Here is a 20139-nt window from a genome sequence, read left to right as displayed (position 1 = left end):
AGATTCTACACCAGCATTCTTCCTAGCCACTCAGTTCCTTGTGGTTATTCAGGCCCCTTTATCTGGAGTTTCTAAGCATGGGAACAGGCAGGAATGGCTTCCTTCTCTGTACTTATGTCATTTAGACCATATAAGATTTAAAGTTGCATTGATAAATAGGGCTAAATTCTGCTAAGAAGAGAATCATCTTAGCATCTGTGTCAAGCTCCTGGTTGAGTTTAGAACGATTTTTGTGAATTTGCGATTACAGGGCAAATATTCTTGTAGTGGAGCTTAAGAAATGGATTGAGGATAATGGTTAAAGTACAGGGCTGCCACTTGAGGCCACTTAAAGGATTCCAGTTGTTTCTATATCTCCAAGAAAGTGAGTTGTTTAAGAAGTTTTCTTCTGGATTGGAAGTTTGAATTCTCGGGTTTTGGTTTGGGGCCTAGGGCGACTACGTGCACAAGTCTGTATTCATCATTTTCTTCCAAGGAGATCAGCTGAAAAACAGAGTCAAGAAAATCTGTGAAGGGTAAGAGAAATATGCCTCCCTCGAGGGTGCAGCCAGGCCACCTAACTGTTAAGCCCATAGAATAGTGAAACACAAACCCTCTTAGTCTGCCTTGACCCGGTGAGTGTATCTTTTAATAATGTTAAGGTTATTTTAAATGATTAGAAATGGCCTAAGTTTTTTTTTTTAAAGACCATCAAAATCTCAATTTCTTTTCCTTGGAAAAGAGCAATTAGGACTCATGGTTTAGAAATTCTACATCGTCCTGAAACAGCGGGTCTGCATAGCTAGCAGTGTACCATAGGCACTGTGCCCTTCAGCTTTTCTGAAATTCTGCTTATAAGCTTTTTTTCATGCCATTTTTTTTCCAGTAATTTATAATGTAATTTGTATCACGTTTTTTTAATCTAAAGGAATTTAATAGCTCCAGAGAATGTCAAGACAGTTCAAAATTTGTTCTATCTGTAGGCCACTTCCCGTAAAGAATTATGATTGATTAGTTCAGCTAATCCTGTTTTGTTTCTTCTAGTAAATTGGGTTACTTTCTGAGATTACTTGAATTGGCTCAGGTAAGAAATTTCAGCATACCTCAGGCTGTGTCTGTGCATTCCAGGTTCCGGGCCTCACTCTATCCCTGCCCTGAGACGCCACAGGAGAGGAAGGAAATGGCTTCTGGAGTTAACACCAGGATTGACGATCTCCAAATGGTACACAGAGGGCTGGAGGGAACTTGTTTTTGCGAAATACTGCAATAAGAGAACACTTCACTTCCTTGAAACACTAACAGTTTATGAGGCACTTGCGGCAGCCCAGGATACATTTCTCGTTTGCTATTTTAAGTCATCCCCTGAAACTTTTCCCTAGCTCCCAAGGGGAGTGACTTAAAAATGGCGTTAATCATCTTCAAATAAGACAAGAGTGCTATGCACCTAAAATCGTTGTTGCTTAGCATATTCAATTCCCCTCCTCTTGAGTTTGAGATATTTTTATAATAAAATTTAGTATGCTTAATTAAGGGAAAAAAAATCAAATGCTACAGAAGTATATACAAAATCAGTTCTGGCTCTCACACACACATTCTACCTCCAGAGGAAGCCACTCTTAAACAACTTGGTGTGCATCCTTCTGGTCACCTTGGATCTAAACCACTGAGTCTAGCCAAAGAGGCCTGGTGTCACGCTTGTACCCAAGAAGAGACTGTGTTAGCTTTTTACCAAATTGCAGTGTGTGTGGTTTGCACACAGCAACGTTGTCACAGAGTTCTCAGGAAGGATTGATTCATGCATACGTGGAAGGAAAAGGGTGCCCAGTTGGAGCTTTGCTCCCCTTTGAAAGAATGTGGTGATTGCCCCCTTGAAACATTAACAAACATACTTAATCCCAAAGGCAGTTCTTTCCAGCAGTGGCAGAATTGTCAGAGATATGTTGTAGCTCCCATTTCAACACTTTTTCTCATCTTTCCGTATGTGACCCACTAAGACCTCTTGCCCGCTCCTCTGAGATACACTTCTCTGTTTAACCAAGGGAAGAGAGTATTTTAGAACTGCTGGTGGGTGAAAAGTCATATTAGTATGTTCTGGGTTCTAGGGCTGTCCTATCCTTTCCTTGTGAGGTAGGCTTGTGGTAGATTTTAAAGAGCATGTTTAATAGTCATTGTAAATGACTAGAATTTTTAAAACACAGAACTGTATGAACTGAAACTTTTAAAAAGGAATTGAATGGGGGGAGGGTATAGCTCAGTGGCAGAGTGCATGCCTAGCATGCACGAGGTCCTGGGTTCAATCCCCAGTACTTACATTAAAGATAAATAAATAAAAACCTGATTACCTTTCCCCCCAAGTAAAATAAATAAAAAGGTTTTTTTTTAATTAAAAAGAGATTGAATACCAAGGAGGGAGAGGTAGGCATTGGCGGGTGAGGAAAGAGAAAAGCAAATAGAACATTTCTTGCAAGTTTATTTAACATCCTCCAAGAAGTTTAAACAGTAATTGTGAAATCAGCAGCAGCCAGAAGGAGAGAAAGTAGCTTTGTTCCTTTAGTCTCATGTGATACACGAATTTCCCTAGCATGCCATGGCTTTTTTTTTTTTTTAAAAACCTCTCTATGGAAGTTACTTTCTGCTGCCCAAAACAGTTTCTCAGGAAGCAGTTACTACTTTTTTCCTGAACTAACTTGAAAAGCCAGCTATGATGAAGACTTGTGGTAAAATGATTAGTATGTAGTTTTTTCCTCTTCAGACAAATGTGGAGGTTTAAGATAGATTCTCATGCAGAAGTGTGAGCGGTGGGTTGTTTGTCCAGTTTTGGCGTAGACCCTGTTCTGCTATGGAAATCTTAAATATTCGATGATAAACAAGGCAGTAGAATGTAAAGTGTCTCTGGCCCACCCTCCCACTCTAGTCTTAGCAGTGTGGTTCCTCTGAGGGAAATCTGTACTGGTTTCCAAAGGGACAGAAAAATTAAGCCTTATCTGCTCTGTGATGACAGTGGTATGTGGCAGTCTAAATCCCTTCTAAAGGCCATGGTGTCTCCTGTCTCCTCCTCCCTGGCATGGAGTCTCTCTTGGTACAGGCAGATGACAGTGTTCAGCAGTGCCTCTTTCCCACCATTCCCTGATGCTGGCTTATGTGCAGGGGGTTCTGCAGCTTGCGATTCTTAAGTATGGACTTGTTGGCTTGGTCAGCTCCTGGGCCTGTGGTGCTGACCTCTTTGAGTCTGAGTTACAGGCTCTACATGGGAAGTCATTGCTCTTTAATGATCCAGATAAAAGCTGATGACCTACATCATTCTGCCGTGGATTTGGTGGGAAGTTTAAATATAGGGAGAAAGGCTAAAAAACATTTTCTCAGGTTTCTTTTCAGCTGGAAACTAAATAAAAATGAATGTTAGTAACTGGAACTCTAATTTCTTATAATTTGGCCAACCTCCCCTCCAAAAATCAAAAAAAAAAAACCCATTCTAGCTGGAGGAAGGAAAAAAACAGATCCCAAGCAACCCTTCTCAGAAAGCTGTGCCTTTTTGCCATTTATATCCTGATGTTTAAGACTGGTGTTAACTGGTGTTAGAAGGATCACTCTCTTGCTCCTTTCTCTCCCAAAAGGTTCTGAATCAAACGGAGGATCACCGCCAAAGGGTTCTGCAGGCAGCTGCTAAGAACATCCGTGTCTGGTTTATCAAAGTGCGGAAGATGAAGGCTATCTACCACACTTTGAACCTGTGCAACATAGATGTGACCCAAAAGTGCCTGATTGCGGAGGTCTGGTGCCCTGTCACTGACCTTGACTCCATCCAGTTTGCACTCAGAAGGGGCACGGTGAGTCTCTTACAGCTAGCAGTGCAGCCTACAGCCAGGAAGAGAGGTTCCCATCAACAGTAACATTAATCAGTTAAATTTTTATGGCATTTTTAGTCTCAGAGTTCTTTAATATACTCATCTTGTACTCATCTGGCTTCCTGACAGTACATTTCATATATTCTTATTTTCCAAATGCAGAAATTGCAGTTCAAAAAAAAGATTGAGTGATTTAATCACATATCCATGATCCTTCAGGGTTGCTCACAACCAGAACATAAATGTCCTGATCCACTGTCTCTGTCCGTTAGGTTAGTTCCATAGTATAACCCTTGCAGTCCCTTTTAGTAGTTAATTAGAGCTACATCCCTGTTTAAGGCACTGATGTGGGGGCCGAGAGGTACAGATGTGTAAAAAATAGGCTCTCAAGTACCATGATTTACTTGGAGAGGCTGATGTGCAAGCATACAAGACAGGCTGTGCTAAGAGTAATTTATGTGTGTGGAGGGAAGGTACTAGCTTTTCCAACTAGGATCAGAAAAAGCTTTAAGAAGGTGGCATTTACTCAGGGCTTTGAAGAATGGGTAAGATGTTGGTTGGCAATGATGAGAAGAAAATAGCACAGACAAAGACAGAAGTACAGCGTTACAATGCATGGTTGGGCCAGAACGAATTGTCACAGGAGAGCTGAAAGAATGGGAGGTAAATAAACCTGGGTCAGGTGGACTGGAACCTAATTGTTTTTAATACCAGGTTAGGGGGTTTAAATCTTATCCCAGAGGGAGTAGAGAGGCATTGGAAGTTTTTTAGCAGTGAAAAGACATTATCAAAACACTTTTAAAAGAGTAATCCATCGATAGTATCTGGATTGGATTGGGGAGTAGAGAGAGTCTATAGGTGGGGGGGGTCAGTGAGGAGGTTATTGTAAACAAAGTAGGTGATAATAACCCCAGCAGTAAGGCTGGGCAAGGAAAAGCAAACCAGGATGATTTGTGAAACATTCTAAAGGAAGTATCAGTAGGTACACTAGGTGTCTAGCAATGTGCAGGAGAAATACAAGGAGAAAAAATTTAAATGTTTCTGAGGCATCAGTCCTGAACGGCTGGTAGAATAATGTTTCCATTAATGGAAGTAAAAGCTCAGCAAGGAATCGTATTAATAGGGGAAAGGTGGTGAGTTCAGCTTCAGTCACATTGAGGGGCTGAACAGAAAGCCACATGGAAATGTCAAGCAGGTAATGGGATAGGTTCTCGAAAGAAAAGGCAAAATGAAAGAAATAGGATCTGTGAGGTTGGAAGGGATGAGATCTCCAAGAGAGAAAATGAGGAAGCTAAGGGTAGCACCTCGGGGGCCCCGCAGTGGTACAGGCAGAGGAGGAGGAAACAGAAAGGGCACGGTTAGTGAGCAGAAGAGGAAGATCTCTAGTGTCAGGGTTTACACATGAGAGAAAAGACCTTTGGATCTGGTGATGAGCCAGCACTTTGACTAAGAGTGCTCAGCTAGACTACAGGGAGTTAAGACTAGGTGGTGAAGGAGGAAAGTCAGAGAATAACTTTGCTTTCTCCATACCAGGAGGAGAGAACAGTGATACTTGGAGATAAGGATGTCTCTAGAGAAAGTGGCACCACATTTTTTTTGGCCACACATTTTAGAATTTTTTTTTTCAAAGTTAGGATATTTTTCCTGAGACTTCATTTAAATCTCTTACTATAAAATTTATAGCTAGTTCCAGTTTCCCCAAAGACTGGAAAGATTGAGATATAATTTACATGAAAGAAAACACACATACTTTCTGTGTACTGCTCGATGAGTTTTCATAAATACATACACCTGTATAGTCAGTTAGGCCAATGACCTACTTCTGATATACGTGCTTAATGTTTCCCAGGAACACAGTGGTTCCACCGTGCCCTCCATTTTGAACAGGATGCAGACAAACCAGACTCCCCCAACCTATAACAAAACCAACAAGTTTACATGTGGCTTTCAGAACATAGTGGATGCTTACGGAATTGGAACTTACCGAGAGATAAATCCAGGTAAAAAAGCTTGAATCTTTTCCCTCTAGAGGTTTTATTCTTTGTTATTTCTTTTAATGCCTCACTTTGCATGCAACTGAACAACAGTTGGCTTAGAACTAAAGATACTGTCAAGACCACAGCTCTTGTGTAATTCCTGTGCCTGTTTGGACATAGGGAGTGAGATTTATCACTGGGTGGCACTCCTTTAAGAGATAGTTTTATAGGAATTGTGTAGAAATGAGCTCTGTAGATTAGAGTCCTCTGTTTGTCCCCATGGCTCTAAAGTACTGGGCTTTCTCTTGCACATCATTTGCTGGAGATGCTTTAAGCAAAAAGTTTTTTCCAAGATAATTGATATTTTAAAATAGCTTCCCTGTGACTTTATTCCTTTGATAACTATGTAAGTTTAAAAAGCTAAAGCGCCAAACCGTCTTAGAAACAATGAACAGTACAAATGTATAAATTTAACAAAATACATGCAAAATATTGTGTATATGTATTCACATGCAGTACATTGTATATATGCACATTGTAACAGTTCTACCTAATAAAACTGAAAAATGAAAAAAATTTTCCTGTTCCAGATTAGGCAGAGAAAATAATAGCAATTCTGACAATTTTAGGCACAAGGCAGTTTTCTCTTCTGTTTGGAGAGTAAATTATTAAATCAAGAGTCTGAGAATCGTAGGGGAGTAGGGGAGGGTATAGCTCAAGTGGTAGAGCACATGCTTAGCACGTATGAGGTCCTGCATTCAATCCCCAGTATGTCCTCTAAAAATAAATAAACCTAGTTACCACCTGCCCTCCCCAAAAAAAAACCTTAAAAAAAAAAAAAAGAGAAAGAGTCTGAGAGTCCATGTTCAGTGGGAGCCTTCTGCAGAGCCTGCCCTGCTCAGGGGTCTGGGCTTTCTCCCACTTCATTCAGCTGGTTGCTGCACAAGAGAGGAAAGCTGGCCTGCCCCAGGATCAGTAAACCAAAGGTTAGGAAAAAGGACTAGAAGAACAAACCACAGTGTTGCCAAGTCTAGGACAGAACTTTCTGGCAGTAGCTTGGATGCCTTCAGAGCTGCTTTGTGAGGCTGTGCAGATCCTACCATGGAAGTTATTTTCTGGGAGTCCCTCTGACTGACAGCTTGGGAGTAAGTCACCTTACTTTGAACTTAGAGTATGAAGAGAAATGTGGTATGTTGGGAGTTGTTGCTGTTTTCTGTACTTTGTTTTTTCCCTTCTTTGGTTTCTTTGTTAGCTCCATATACCATCATCACTTTCCCCTTCTTATTTGCTGTGATGTTTGGGGACTTTGGCCATGGCATTTTGATGACCCTTTTTGCTGTGTGGATGGTGTTAAGGGAGAGCCGGATCCTCTCCCAGAAGAATGAGAATGAGGTAATGTTTTCTCTTTCTTTCTTTTTTTTTTTTTTTTGATAAAAACTACGAAACATAAGATAATTTTATTATTTTCTTGACATAGCTCTAGTATTTTTCTCCTATAATCTTTGGCTGCATACTATCATTGTCTCTTCATATGGCAACAAATTTATAATAATTTTCTACAGTCAGAAGGATAATTCAGTCTTTCCTCTAGCATGATTGATGGAAGTTATTTTTATTTATTGCTTATTGAGATATAGTTGATTTATAATATATTAGTCTCAGGTGTACAACATAATGATTCAAAAATTTTATAGATTACACCCATTTGTAGTTAATTAGAAAATATTGGCTGTATTTTGTGTGCTACACAATATATCCTTGTAATTATTTATGTATAGTAGTTTGTCCTTTTTAATCCCCTATCCCTATCTTGTCCCTCCCACCTTCCCTCTCCCCACCAGTAACCACCAGTTAATTGGAAGGTGAGGTAATACTTAAGTTACATCTGGGTTGGACTGAAACTTTATAATTTCTCAAGCATTCATTATGAGAGTCATGATCTAGAAGTCTTTTATCCACGAATGTATACAGATGTTATAGAGAGTATTTAGAAAATAGAGAAGTTATGTTCATTTTAACACTAAATAGGCCACATGCTGTGACAGCAAATTTCTTGTTATCATTGTATTTTGGTCTGTACTCCAAGCCCTCTGATCCAGAATAGGGTAAAGTAGTGTGAGAGGAATTCTCTAGTATATTCTAAATAGCATTGTCACAAAATGAGCTGCAGTGAGCAGTACATTTCATTGACTTCTTCCTTCTGGCTCCCAGATGTTTAGCACTGTGTTCAGCGGCCGGTACATTATTCTGTTGATGGGTGTGTTCTCCATCTACACTGGTCTCATCTACAATGACTGCTTTTCCAAGTCTCTTAATATCTTCGGGTCTTCTTGGAGTGTACGGCCGATGTTCACTATATATAATTGGACGTAAGTTACAAAGAAGCTAAAAGTCAAAACTTATTCCTTTCATGGTCATCAGCTCTGATTTTCCAGACAAGTGGTAAACTAACACTTCTTTGGAAAGTGATGCACACTGTCTCTGTTCCAAAAGAATATGGTGTCTCCTCTTGTGTATGCTCCAGCCTGGGAAGTGCGTTGTGATTTGTTCAGCAGTATCATGGAACTGAAACTGTAAATTAGGCACGTTGATTCTTTTTGTATGTGTATATTGTATGTATTGTATGTGTGTTTGATTTTTCTTTCTCTTATCACTGATACCTTCTCACTCTGATGCTAGTCCCTCCTCTTTTACTGAGGAGACGAGATAGCTGTGGTAGTTTCTTTTGGGATCAGTTTCTTGATCCCAATAGTTTTCCTCTCTTGATAAAAAAAATTAATGCACTTTTCTCCTAACCTGTTAGGGAGGACACACTTCGGGGGAACCCTGTCCTCCAGCTGAACCCAGCTGTTGATGGAGTTTTTGGTGGACCATATCCTTTTGGCATCGATCCAGTAAGAGCACTTCTGTCCTATATGTCTAACACCAAAATTTTTAACTGTAACCGAAAGTAAGAAAATTTAAATGAAGATAAACAGTTATTTGGGTTTTAGTTAACATATTTTTGGAAAACCTCTGTGTGTCTGTCCAGAGTACTTCAAACCCACAAGAGACCCAAATGCCTTGGGGAGCCAAGTAATTTTTTCTGCACTACTTATTTTAGAGGTGGCTAATAATATTGACTCTGGGAAGACTGGTTTTCAGGACTTCTTCCCAGTTTATTTCTGTTTAACATAGTTTGGTTTTTATTTTTAGCAAATTTTTAAAAATTGAAGCACAGTCAATTTATAATGTGTCAATTTCTGGTGTACAGCATAATGTTTCAGTCATACACACACATATATTCATTTTCATTTTTTAGCAGATGTTTTAACAAAGCAAAAATAGCTCTTTTCTATGGATTTTATTCTGTTTTATCTTACTTATTTTTATTGAATTATTGTTGATTTACAATATTGTGTTAATTTCTGGTGTACAGTCTGGTTATTCAGTTATATATTTATATAATATATATATTATTTTTCATGGATTTTAGATTTCCATTCTTTACATACTCACAAAAGCTTATCCCAAAATTTGATCTTTTTTCAAGTACTTAGGCAAATAAAGTATGATCAAATCTTTTGTGTAGTTAAAAAGGGGAGGTGGGGGGAATTTAAGTCTAAGTGTTAGACTGTAAGGATCACATAATTCCAGAGGAAAAGCAGATCATTATGGACCAGAAAGGTTAAGGTGTCTTATTTTTTTAAAAAAAAGGGGGTTTGGGCAGAGATTAATCTGGCCTTCAAAAAATATTTCAGATTGTTGTAGGCAAGGAAAAGTATGTGCAAAAGAATGGAGGTTGGGAGATACAAAGTTATTATGATTAAAATAGAAGCAGTGTTACTGAAATGCTTCTTATGGGACAAGCACTGTACTGAGCCCTCAGCTTACCTGATTTATCCCCAAACAATTCTATCAGGCAGGTATTATACAGATAAAGAAACTAAGGCTTGGAGAGATTTAATAACATTTCACATATGCATTTAACAAATGTTTACTAAATCCCTGTTGTCTGCAAGGCATAGTGCCTGCTGAGGGAGATAAATAATTTTGAGACATAGCTTCTGTCCACAAGTAGCTTGGAGTCGAGCAATAATATTACCTCACGTTTATATAGTGTTCTGTAGTTACAGAGTTTTTGTTTGTTTGTTTGTTTTTGCAAACATCACATTTGATGCTTACAAGGTAGATACTGAGTTTAAAGTGCCTGTGGGACACTCAGGTATAAATGTCCATCAGGAAGTTGGAGTCGTAGAACTTCAGGCAACACTGGGGCTGCAGAGAGAACCAGCCACAAGTTTTCAGATTAGAAGTCACCAAGGAAGAGCCTTTCATGAAGAGGCCAGTTCAGAAAAGAAGATGCTGTGCTGGATGGTGGAAGATCTGTTTCATAGGGTATAGAGTTTGCACCTTATCATAGAGAGATGACAGTCGGGGTTCTGAGAGGTTTAGGCACAGGAACATGACTGTATCGGCGTCATGAGCTAGGAAACAGAATCTGACGGCCAAGTGGAGGCAGAATTGTCAGGAAAATTTTGCAGGCATCCAGGCCTTAGGTGACAAAGCTTAAGGCAATTAATATCTAAAAATAGAACAGCAGCACCACAGAGTTTCTATTAGCAAAACACAGATTGTGAGAGCATCTGCAAGATAAACGTCCCAATTTCTCCAGTAGATAATTTGTAAGGAATAAAAAAGAAGAGCTAGAGGGAAATCAGAGACTTACAAGCTGTATCAGCATTCACAGTGTATATAGACCTTATCTGGACCCTGCTTTGACTAAATGAATTATTAAAAAAAAAGGATATTATCAAAAAATGTAATATTGGCTATTTCATGATATTAAAGAATCATTAATATTCTGGGATGCAACAACAGTATTGTGGTCAATTTTTAAAAATGAGTTCTTACCTTTTAGGGACCCATACTGAAATATTTACAGGTAAAATGATATCTAGACTTTGCTTCAAAACAGTGTGGAGACGGGGAGTGTGTTGGGGGTATGATGTTGAAATAAGATGAACAGGAGTCATTGTCGAAGCTGGGCCACAGGTTCATGGGATTTTGTTATGCTATTCTCTCTGCTTATGTGTATGTTTAGGATTTTCCATAACTTAAAAAAAAAGGATTCTTTAGACTATTTTTCCATTTGAGAACTCTTTCTAATGGCTTTTTGTTTTCTTGGATTGTGACAGATTTGGAACATTGCTACCAATAAACTGACCTTCCTCAACTCCTTTAAGATGAAGATGTCTGTTATCCTTGGTATCATCCACATGCTGTTTGGAGTCAGCCTGAGCCTTTTCAACCATACGTGAGTTGCTCTGTTTGTCATATAAGAATGCACATAGTTTATTTAGACAGCACTTTTGCCTAAAGAAATCATAACATTTTTGGGGAGGGATTAATAACTCAGAACACTGTTCTGTATTAAAGAAGTACATTTATAAAAATCTCATTTCTTTAAATGAAGCTTACTTAATATTAGTCCCTCAACAATGTACAGTTGTACTAAAGATCTCTGAAAAAACCTTGTGTGATTTTCATCAAAATGAGACTTACGTTCTTTTTCCCTTGATGTGTAACTCACATAAAATTATGAACTGTGGTCTCAGAATATACTAGATTTTCCCATCTCTTTCTTATGGGAGATTTGGGTTGGGGGGCGGTTGTGATACTAGAGCTGTCCAAGGTCCAAAAACTTGGAAGTCATAGTTAATCCTGCTTGTCTTTGTTGCCTCCACGGCTTCTGGCTGTTGCTTCTTAAAATGATAAACACAGGACCAAGGGAGTTTTAGGTACAAAATCTTGTAAGCACTCCACTTGGTATAGATGTGACCCTGGGTATGTTCATCTTTGACACTTTTCTCTCTTACTTTTTAGCTATTTCAAGAAGCCCCTGAATATCTACTTTGGATTCATTCCGGAAGTAATCTTCATGACCTCTTTGTTTGGCTACTTGGTTATCCTTATTTTTTACAAGTGGACGGCCTATGATGCTTACACATCTGAGAAAGCACCGAGCCTTCTGATCCATTTCATAAACATGTTCCTGTTTTCCTACGGGGACTCTGGTAACTCGATGCTGTATTCTGGACAGGTGCGTCAAACCAGAGGTGGACTGTCCTAGGTGGTTATTCTAGGTCAGGAAGCCAGATGTTTCTGTGACTCTGAAAAAGCCTTTTAAAAAAAATCCCTTTCTATAGTGTTTGGTTTTCAGTCCATGCATCCTGATCTAAGTTCAGCCCATCCTCCTTTTTTGGAGGATGTAACTTCTGTATCCAGAAAGGGTAGAACTTATAACTCTCATCATGTGGGACAATCCTGGACTTTGCCACAACATATACTAATTATTTTGAGAAACTAGATTGTGTTATTTATGCACAGATCAGCAAGACAACACTCTTTTAGGGAAATTTATGCTGGAGTTGGAAACTGCGTATTCAATTAATGTGATGTGCCTTGGCCTTCTTACTTTGCAGAAAGGAATTCAGTGTTTCCTGGTAGTGGTGGCACTACTGTGTGTACCTTGGATGCTACTGTTTAAACCACTCGTCCTTCGCCGTCAGTATTTGAGGAGGAAGCATTTGGTGGGTGTATTTCTGTTGCTGAAAGTCACTAGATTTCTTTTTTAAGATCAAGACACTTCCTCATTGGGTATAATGAGTTGTACATAAGTCTGTATTCTCTTCAAATGCATTTGTGTTATATCCCAGCATGAGCACCGGACCTGCATTAAAAACAAAACAAAACCAAAAACCGAAAACAAACATGTAATTGCTGCCCAGACATCCAGACTCAGCTTTGAGTAGCCCAGGAGAACAAGTCATAAGTTTTTACCTTTCCTAGTCATGCTGTGCTCAGCAAAATCTGGGTCTGGACCTGTCTGGATACAGCATCAGCCAAAGCAAGGCTGCAGGCGCTGCAGACGAACCCACTCATGTGGTTGGCCTGGACAACCACAGGGCTGACACTGAGACATTTTCTTTTAAGAAAAGATCTTAATACTTTCACCAACCAAAACATCCGGGACACACACACACACACGTTGCCAGATGTCCGTTTCTGGCTATGCAATAATGCTTACTTACTACATTGCCTGGAAAAACCCGAAAGATCTTGTTGCATGACTCTCATACGGCTGTTAGGTTGTTACTCCTATTGGAGAGCAGCTGAGTTACAAGACCCTCCTTCTCCCTTTTCTGACCATCTTCATCCTTCCATGCCCTCCATTCGTCTCCCCTTTCACTCCCTCCCTCTTTTGTGTCCTTCTCCCTTCCTCTTTTCTTCTGTTCAGTATCAGGAAGGGCTACCTGTGGAGGCCCCAGTCAGCCCAACCCCGAGCCAACAGGGACTAGAGGCAGCAGCGGCTGCAACAGTGAGTGAGTTGAAACCAACAAACCATCATTTCGTTGAAAGAGGTGGCAAACAGTGCAGCAGAATTCTTTTTAACTATCCTAAGAGCATGGGATGTGTGTGCTCTTGAGAAGTGTCCTTGTTACTCACTGAGATGATGGCAGAAAAGATTTCCACCTCTTAGGAATAGATTCTGATGGCATCTTGACCATTGGTCTGCTAAGTTTCTCTTCAGTATATAAGCACAGTCATGTCCATGGAAGCAAGGTGGTGGTCATACCCTCTCCAGGTCCATCATTTTACTCCAAGAGGGCAGCTCTTGGACTCATCCACCTTTGTGTCTGTGTTCTGTGACCATGTATTGAATGATTTTTAAAGCATGGAGCGAGAACATCTCTGTGATTCTTGAATTGATTTCCCCACACTTTACAGTTCTGCTTCAGAGTGATGCTTGGACATTTGGTTCATTTCAGTTGTGACGTACTCTCTTTCCACTGGGAGCTTGTACATGTTGACTTTTTCGTGAGAGACTCAGAAGCCTCATGTCTTCAGCTGTTTCACTGAGACCTCCACTCTGCCGTGTGTCTCGTGTGTACTCCGCATCTGGTGTCATAGCCAAAGTCATCTTCTGTTTTGATCTTTCCTTCTTCCAGTACTAACTCATGATTCAGTAACAGCACTTTGAATGTTAAGCATTTCAGTATTTGTCCCAAAACATCTCTTAACCAAAATCTTATAATGTGCTGAGAATCAGATTAGCCTAGTCTATTCTAGGTAATGAATCTGTAAGATTTCTAAAATCTCACCAGTAGTGATGACTCCTGTACTGCTGTGTTCTAGTAGCATCCTACTCCTTTAAATAAATGAATATTTAAATAAATAAATAAATAGATGGATGACCATTTCCTTCATTAGGTGTTTCTGATCATTTTAACTTAGAAAACTGCTATTCTGAACTAGTCTAAAAGGGCTGATATTTTGGATCAGAAGATATTTTAATGTTGCTGCTTAAAATTATCTTCAAGTGGAGACTTAACTCTCTCCTTTTCTTTGAGAAATTAAAAAAACAAAAAACCTTAAAGCACAGACTGTCCATTCATTGGCATTCTTTCCACGTGCCCTTCTTTCTACCAGGCTTAGTTTATTTAAGATGCACTTCTTTAAAAAAAAGAAAGAAAGAAAAAAGAAGCCCTTCTGATGCATCAGTCTTGATACTTTTAAATCTGGCATCCTCTTCTGTGATACTGTCCAAATTAAAAGTCCCCCGTCTGGAAACCTATACATTCGAGTCTTCTTAGCCCACTGTTTCTTTAGCCAAACATCTGTTTCTGGAGAGCAGCTGTAAGGTATCAGGGTGATCATTCTGCAAGGGTCCTGGATTCTTGACCCCAGGGGCCGAGGATCTGAATCCCGATATGTTTCTGTCCTGTTCTCAGTCGTCTTGGTTGTCTGTAGGCAGTGTACCACAGTTTTTTTTTTTTTTCTTTTTTATGCTGATGTGTGTGTCTCATCCTCCTTCCTGTAACTCACATTCCCTCTGTTCTGAAGGGACACTTACCAGTGTCTGGCTGGGAGGTTTAATCTGTCTGCCCCTCATTTCATCTGCTGGTTGGGGAAAACTTCAGAAATGGCTTTCTGCTTTAGGCCCTAAAGCCCTCCTTTACCCTATGACTCACCCCAGGGTACTCTGGGGTCCTCTCCTGTCTCGTGTTGTACAGAAAGTGATGCAGAAAGTGCACCTTTGTTACACTTTCAGTCTACCTTTTGAGGGTTGTCGAGTGTAATATTTGCGTGACCTGGAGGTGCCCAGGGCTTTAGTGGTTCCCAAGTCTGATTACACATCAGAATCACCTGGTGAACTTTAAATTTGTTTCTTAGGACATTAAAACAAAATGGATAAGTGGGAAAAGACATAAAGATTGCCCATAATTCATGACCCAGACAACCCCCTGCTGACATTAAAAATAAAATTATAGCAATAGGTGCACTTGGTTGGAGATACAAATGATACTGAAAGCCTGCCTGTCCCCAGGGCCCTCCGTCCCCACCCCCTGCATTCTCCTCCAGGGTATTGTTAGCAGGTGGAGGAATCTTGCCTTTAAATTTTTTTCTGCACATGTCTGTCACACACTGATAGAAATATGTTTACGTACACATGTATATTTAAAGCACATTAGCAATTTTGTTTTAAGTTGTAGCACTCTTCTGCCCCTTGATTTATCAGGTTTATAAAAATTTAGAGTATCTTGTTTCATAGTGATACTGTTATAGTTGCCTAGCATTCCATAGAACATTCTGTTGGATGTGCTAAAATTATGTAGTCATTCTCTTGTTAATGGATGTGTTGGTTGTTCCCAGTTCTTTGCTATTCCAAGTAACACAGGGAACATCCTTGTCCATGTATCTAGATAAAACTTCAGAGGCATAGATGTTCCCAGAGTGGGATTGCTATCTCAAAGGAAACATGCCTTTTTTGTGTGTACATGCCTTTTCAATATTGATAGACAGTTGAAATGATTACAGTTTGTACTTGGGGAAATATTTTTTAAATATGGATTTCCTTGGGGGAAGGGTATAACTCAGTAGTAGAGTGTGTGCTTAGCATGCTTGAGGCCCTAGGTTCAATCCCCAGTGCCTCTGTTATAATAAGTAAATAAACAAACAAACAAACAAACAAACCTAACTACCTCCCCCTCCAAAAATTTTTTTTTTAGTTTTTTTTGGAGGGGGGGTAATTAGGTCTATTTGTTTTATTTTTGGAGGAGGTACTGGGGATTGAACCCAGGACCTCCTAAATGCTAAGCATGTGCTCTACCACTGAGCTATACCCTCTTCCCTCCAAACAATTTTTTTTGAAAAAAGAAAAAAAGATTTCCTAGGCCCCACCCCAGACCTACTAAATTTACAATTTCTGGGAATGGTATCTAAGAATTTCTGTTTAACGAAATGCAGCTTTCAAGGTGATTCTGATGCAGCTGGTTCTCTGGCCAGCATGTGAGAACAACCGCTAGAAGAAGAGAGAGAATTTGTCCAATCACTGAGGTCTCGTGGTCATAAGCTGTGGTCAGAGGTGCACACCAAAAGGTGGAGCTGCGGGTGGGGACCTGGGGACAGCTGATCGAAGCTGCCTGCACATTGTTTGTGCTGCTGCTTGGAGGCTGTTTTGCAGGAGGACAGCCTTCGAACTCTTGCCTTGTTTGGCTCCCCTGACAAACCACAAGAAGTGGGTGTAGGAGCTGTTTCTTTAGCTCCTTTTCTCTCCATGGCAGGTTAGCGCTAACTGTTAGACTTATTCCCCAGTTCTACCTGGTATTTGTGCCCTAAGAGTCCTTTTGCCTCAGTAAACCCAAATCAAGTTGACTTAGAAATTCCCATTCTGGAGACCCTGCTGAGAACTGTGCCTGGGAAATGAGAAGCAACAACCAGCATCTGCCCACATGCCTCTCCTCCAAGTTGTTTTAACTCTCCAGAATCCTCCATTGAAGGAAAGGAGCCTTTTTTTTTTTTCCTAACTCAGTATTCTCTAGCCACAAGCTAATGTACATTAAGGGGTTTTTTTGGTTTTTTGTTTTCCCTGTGACCTAGGAAGTCCTTTGTTCATGGGTAGAGACCCAGTACATTTCAGGGAGAGGTTGCTTGAACTCTTGGGCTCCTGTCGAAAGCTTATCAGACCACGTTGCAATCACCATGTCATTTGGCTCCCCTCCATCTTAGGAAGTCTAATCTTTGGTTCCAGAAAACTTTGGCCACTGAAGTCTTTACAGATAGAGCTACGCTTGTTAGGAGAGTCTGTTGGTATTAAGCTTTTCATTCAAGAGGATTCCCAGTTAGCATTGACCAGGGCGAGGCTGGCGTCTCTTGGAGCAGCAGGCAGACCTGCCTGTGTCCTCTGCTCAGAACGAGGTGGTACATGTAATTCGGGCTGGGCCCGGGCGGTGGTGGGTGGGGTGGGAACAGTGGTTTGGTTTTACTGAGCCGTTCGATCAGTGGGTTTTGTTTTTGTTGTTAGAATATATTCTTTTCTGAGATGTGAATGTACTAACCGTCACCCTTCCCTACCTCACAGAATGTCACATTAAAGCCCAGGCAAATTCTACTCTTTCTGTTCATCTGTGTAGGGAACTCTCAACTTTGGTGGGATCAGGGTGGGCAACGGACCGACAGAGGAGGATGCTGAGATTATTCAGCATGACCAGCTCTCCACCCATTCAGAGGACGCAGAGGAGGTAAGATCAGTGGTGTGGGCTTCCTCTCCTTCCGCCTCAGGTCAGCCCTCGTCTTGTGTACCTAAGTGGCCTCATTCTAGTCAGCTTCTTGAAAAATGAAAATACTTTTCCTGAGGATCAGCCTGCCTTCTGGACCTCTCAAGGCACCACAGCTTTTTCCAGCGGCCCCTGCTCTAAGCTCCAGGTACTGCCTGCAGAGCCCGCAGCAGTTTTGTTCTGTCGTCTGGCTTCTGGAATTCCGAGTGGCCCGCTGTGCTCAGCGTGCAGATCCCGATTACCGACTGCTCTCCTTGGGCCAAGGCGGAGAGGGCCCCAGCCTCCCAGCTCTCGTTACTGGGAACACGGCCCACTTAGGCAGCTCCTTCCTCTTTTGCCCCTCCCAAGAATGGTTCTAATTGGAGCTGTCATCATTGGTCTTTTGAGGTCCTGTTGTGCTAACATGCTCTTGTTGCAGACATTTTACTTGAGCTTTTTAAAAATGTTATTTGCCTACTTTCTACAGGGAGAGTGAAGTCTAGCCAAGCTAGACTTTTCCTTAAACCACCACCTCCAAGCTCAGTTTTTAAAAATCCAGTCTCCTTGCCTGACCACTCATACCACAAAGCCTCTGAGCTGAACTTTTGAATCTCATCTATTCATTACATTCTTTTTAAAACAAATAGAATAGGTGTTGAGGACCCAGGAGGCTGGACCTTGCAGTTTGACCGACCACTTCCACTATACGTGTATGACTTTTTAAAAAAGAAATTGCAAGGCTTGGGGTGCCTTTTAAAAATAAGTATCTCAATTCTCTAAATCCTGCTGATTTTGCTTTCTGTGTATGTTGAGGAGGCCTGCCTCCAACATGTTAGACCATTTAGTATTCAGTCCTCCCTCCCCCACCAAGAAGCAATCAGTAGCTTTGTGCTCATAACTTGTGATCTTGTGTGTGGCGTGGCTTCCCACTAAGTGTTAATTTGTATTTTCAAGCCGACCGAGGACGAAGTGGTAAGAAACAAGCTGGCTTTGGCTTCATGTGTATCTTGGGCTTCTCTTCCCGTCCTTGTGATCACTCTGCTGACCCTGCCACATCCTGGGGCCACACGTGACACCCCTGCATCCTGCATCTCACTGGCCATTTCTAACCAGCTTATGAACCCGTGTTCTGAAAAAGCTCATCTCCATTAACTGCATCTCATGTCGGTCACCTCTGTCTTTGTTTCATTGACTTTGCTGATCTAATGCCTCTGAGAATGGCTTTGCAAGGAGCTACAAGTAATGTCTGCACTGGCATTCTTGAAGTGACTCCCTTTGGGAGTTAAATCCCACTGGCTCTGCCTTCCTCTCCTGTGATGTGTCTGGTCCTCTGCCCCTGGGAGTAACTGTTTCCCCCTGCTCCTCTGAGTGCTTCTGGGAAAGCTCACCCTTCCTCACTATCTGAGATGCAGCCAACCTCTTCCTGCTGCCCTCACCAGCTTGATGATGCTTGGAGTGAGAATGCTGGGACCCTCACTTGGGGTCAGCTTTACCTCCATGTGAGCCATGTGGGAGACAGACAGCTTTCAAAAGGAGGCTTTACCTCTCAGATGCATTCCAGAAAAATACAATCCATCTACATGAAAGGAGTTCATATTATATCAGCCACACATAGAGAATAACAGTGTAGAAAGAAAATTGGTTAAATATTCAGGTTACATCCGGAGTAGAAGAGGCCTTCCAGCTCAGCAGTAATTCATTTAGCAATAGACAAGTTTCAAATTGGGTTTTTAATAGGCCTTGCTGCACTGTTTGCATCTTTCTCCCCAAATTTCTCTCTGAAATACCTAGACCTGTGAACCCTCCCCTTTTCTGGCTCTCCTGGTCCTCTCTAAAGGGTAAATGGGAGCAAATGGGTAAAGCTTTGCTGTTCTTTGTGAAAGCAGACAGTGTTCAGTCTTCCTAAAGGCCAGAGAGGCTCCTTTGCTGGCATCCAGGAGCTTCTGTGTTCCACTCATCAGTGCACAGTCAGGCTGAGCCACCTGGAAGTGCCCTGTGGGAGTGTGCCCATGTTAGTGAGGAGCCCAGCCCTCTCCCAGGAATGCCACCTCCAACAATACTGCTCTTTCTAAGTATCTTCCTAGTGGAGCCCCAGTGCCCTGGTCCCTGTCAGCACAGTCCTCATTTGTAGCCATGTCCCAGGCTGGACATTTAAAGGAAATAGACTAGAATTCAGCCTCCCCAGGCTCTGGCCTCCCAGCTCCCTCAGGGGTTCAGCTTCTCATAGCTTCCTTATTGGGACATTTTATCTTTATCAGGCACATACACAGTCTGGTTCTCTACAGCCAAATTTAAATAGCTTTCACAGTTATCTAAGGTTTTCAAATAAAACTTTTTTTAAGTCCAGCCTACTTCTAGAACTTTCCCATTTTGCATGGCTGTGAAAACCTGTTTGTCCCACACAGACAGCCTAGTGGAATCAGCAGTGCCTCTCCTGGGGGCGGCACCCAGTCCAACTGCAGACCAGAGCCAGGGCTGTCGATGGTCTGGGAAGTCTTTGAAGGCTGTAACCATTGAGCAAGGGTTGGTGGCACCTCTCCCCACAGTGTTGTTTCATCAGGTGCATTCCTCCAACCCACCCACCCATTCAGCCTCCATGTGCCAAGCACTCTGTTTAGTGCTGCAGGAACTGAGAGAAGGAAAGCATAGACCTTGCCTTCAAGGAACTCCCAGTCAAACTGAGGAGATAGTCTGGGTAACAGATGCTATGGTCAGGGTGTGCCGGATGCTGGGGGAGCCCAGAAAGAGGGCCCCTGACAA

General features: G+C 41.4%; 1 protein-coding gene across 4 annotated transcripts in view; it reads left to right on the top strand.

The window, feature by feature from the left end:
• The window catches only part of ATP6V0A1 (ATPase H+ transporting V0 subunit a1), a 48534-nt gene that overhangs the window by 18014 nt on the left and 10381 nt on the right, over positions 1-20139 (top strand). For all 4 annotated transcript variants that reach the window (XM_006199229.4, XM_006199227.4, XM_072939310.1 and 1 more), the window contains exons 8-18: positions 433-515; positions 1108-1201; positions 3594-3806; positions 5674-5824; positions 7053-7192; positions 8012-8169; positions 8604-8694; positions 10978-11096; positions 11666-11882; positions 12265-12372; positions 17257-17364. In XM_006199229.4, coding sequence (XP_006199291.1) covers positions 433-515; positions 1108-1201; positions 3594-3806; positions 5674-5824; positions 7053-7192; positions 8012-8169; positions 8604-8694; positions 10978-11096; positions 11666-11882; positions 12265-12372; positions 17257-17364 — 1482 coding nt within the window. The remainder of the gene's footprint in view (positions 1-432; positions 516-1107; positions 1202-3593; positions 3807-5673; positions 5825-7052; positions 7193-8011; positions 8170-8603; positions 8695-10977; positions 11097-11665; positions 11883-12264; positions 12373-17256; positions 17365-20139) is intronic.

This window comes from Vicugna pacos, chromosome 16 (assembly GCF_048564905.1).
Source record: "Vicugna pacos chromosome 16, VicPac4, whole genome shotgun sequence".
Taxonomy (NCBI): domain Eukaryota; kingdom Metazoa; phylum Chordata; class Mammalia; order Artiodactyla; family Camelidae; genus Vicugna; species Vicugna pacos.
The sequence above is the reverse complement of the archived record's forward strand: the minus strand, read 5'-3'. Positions and strand labels throughout refer to the sequence as shown.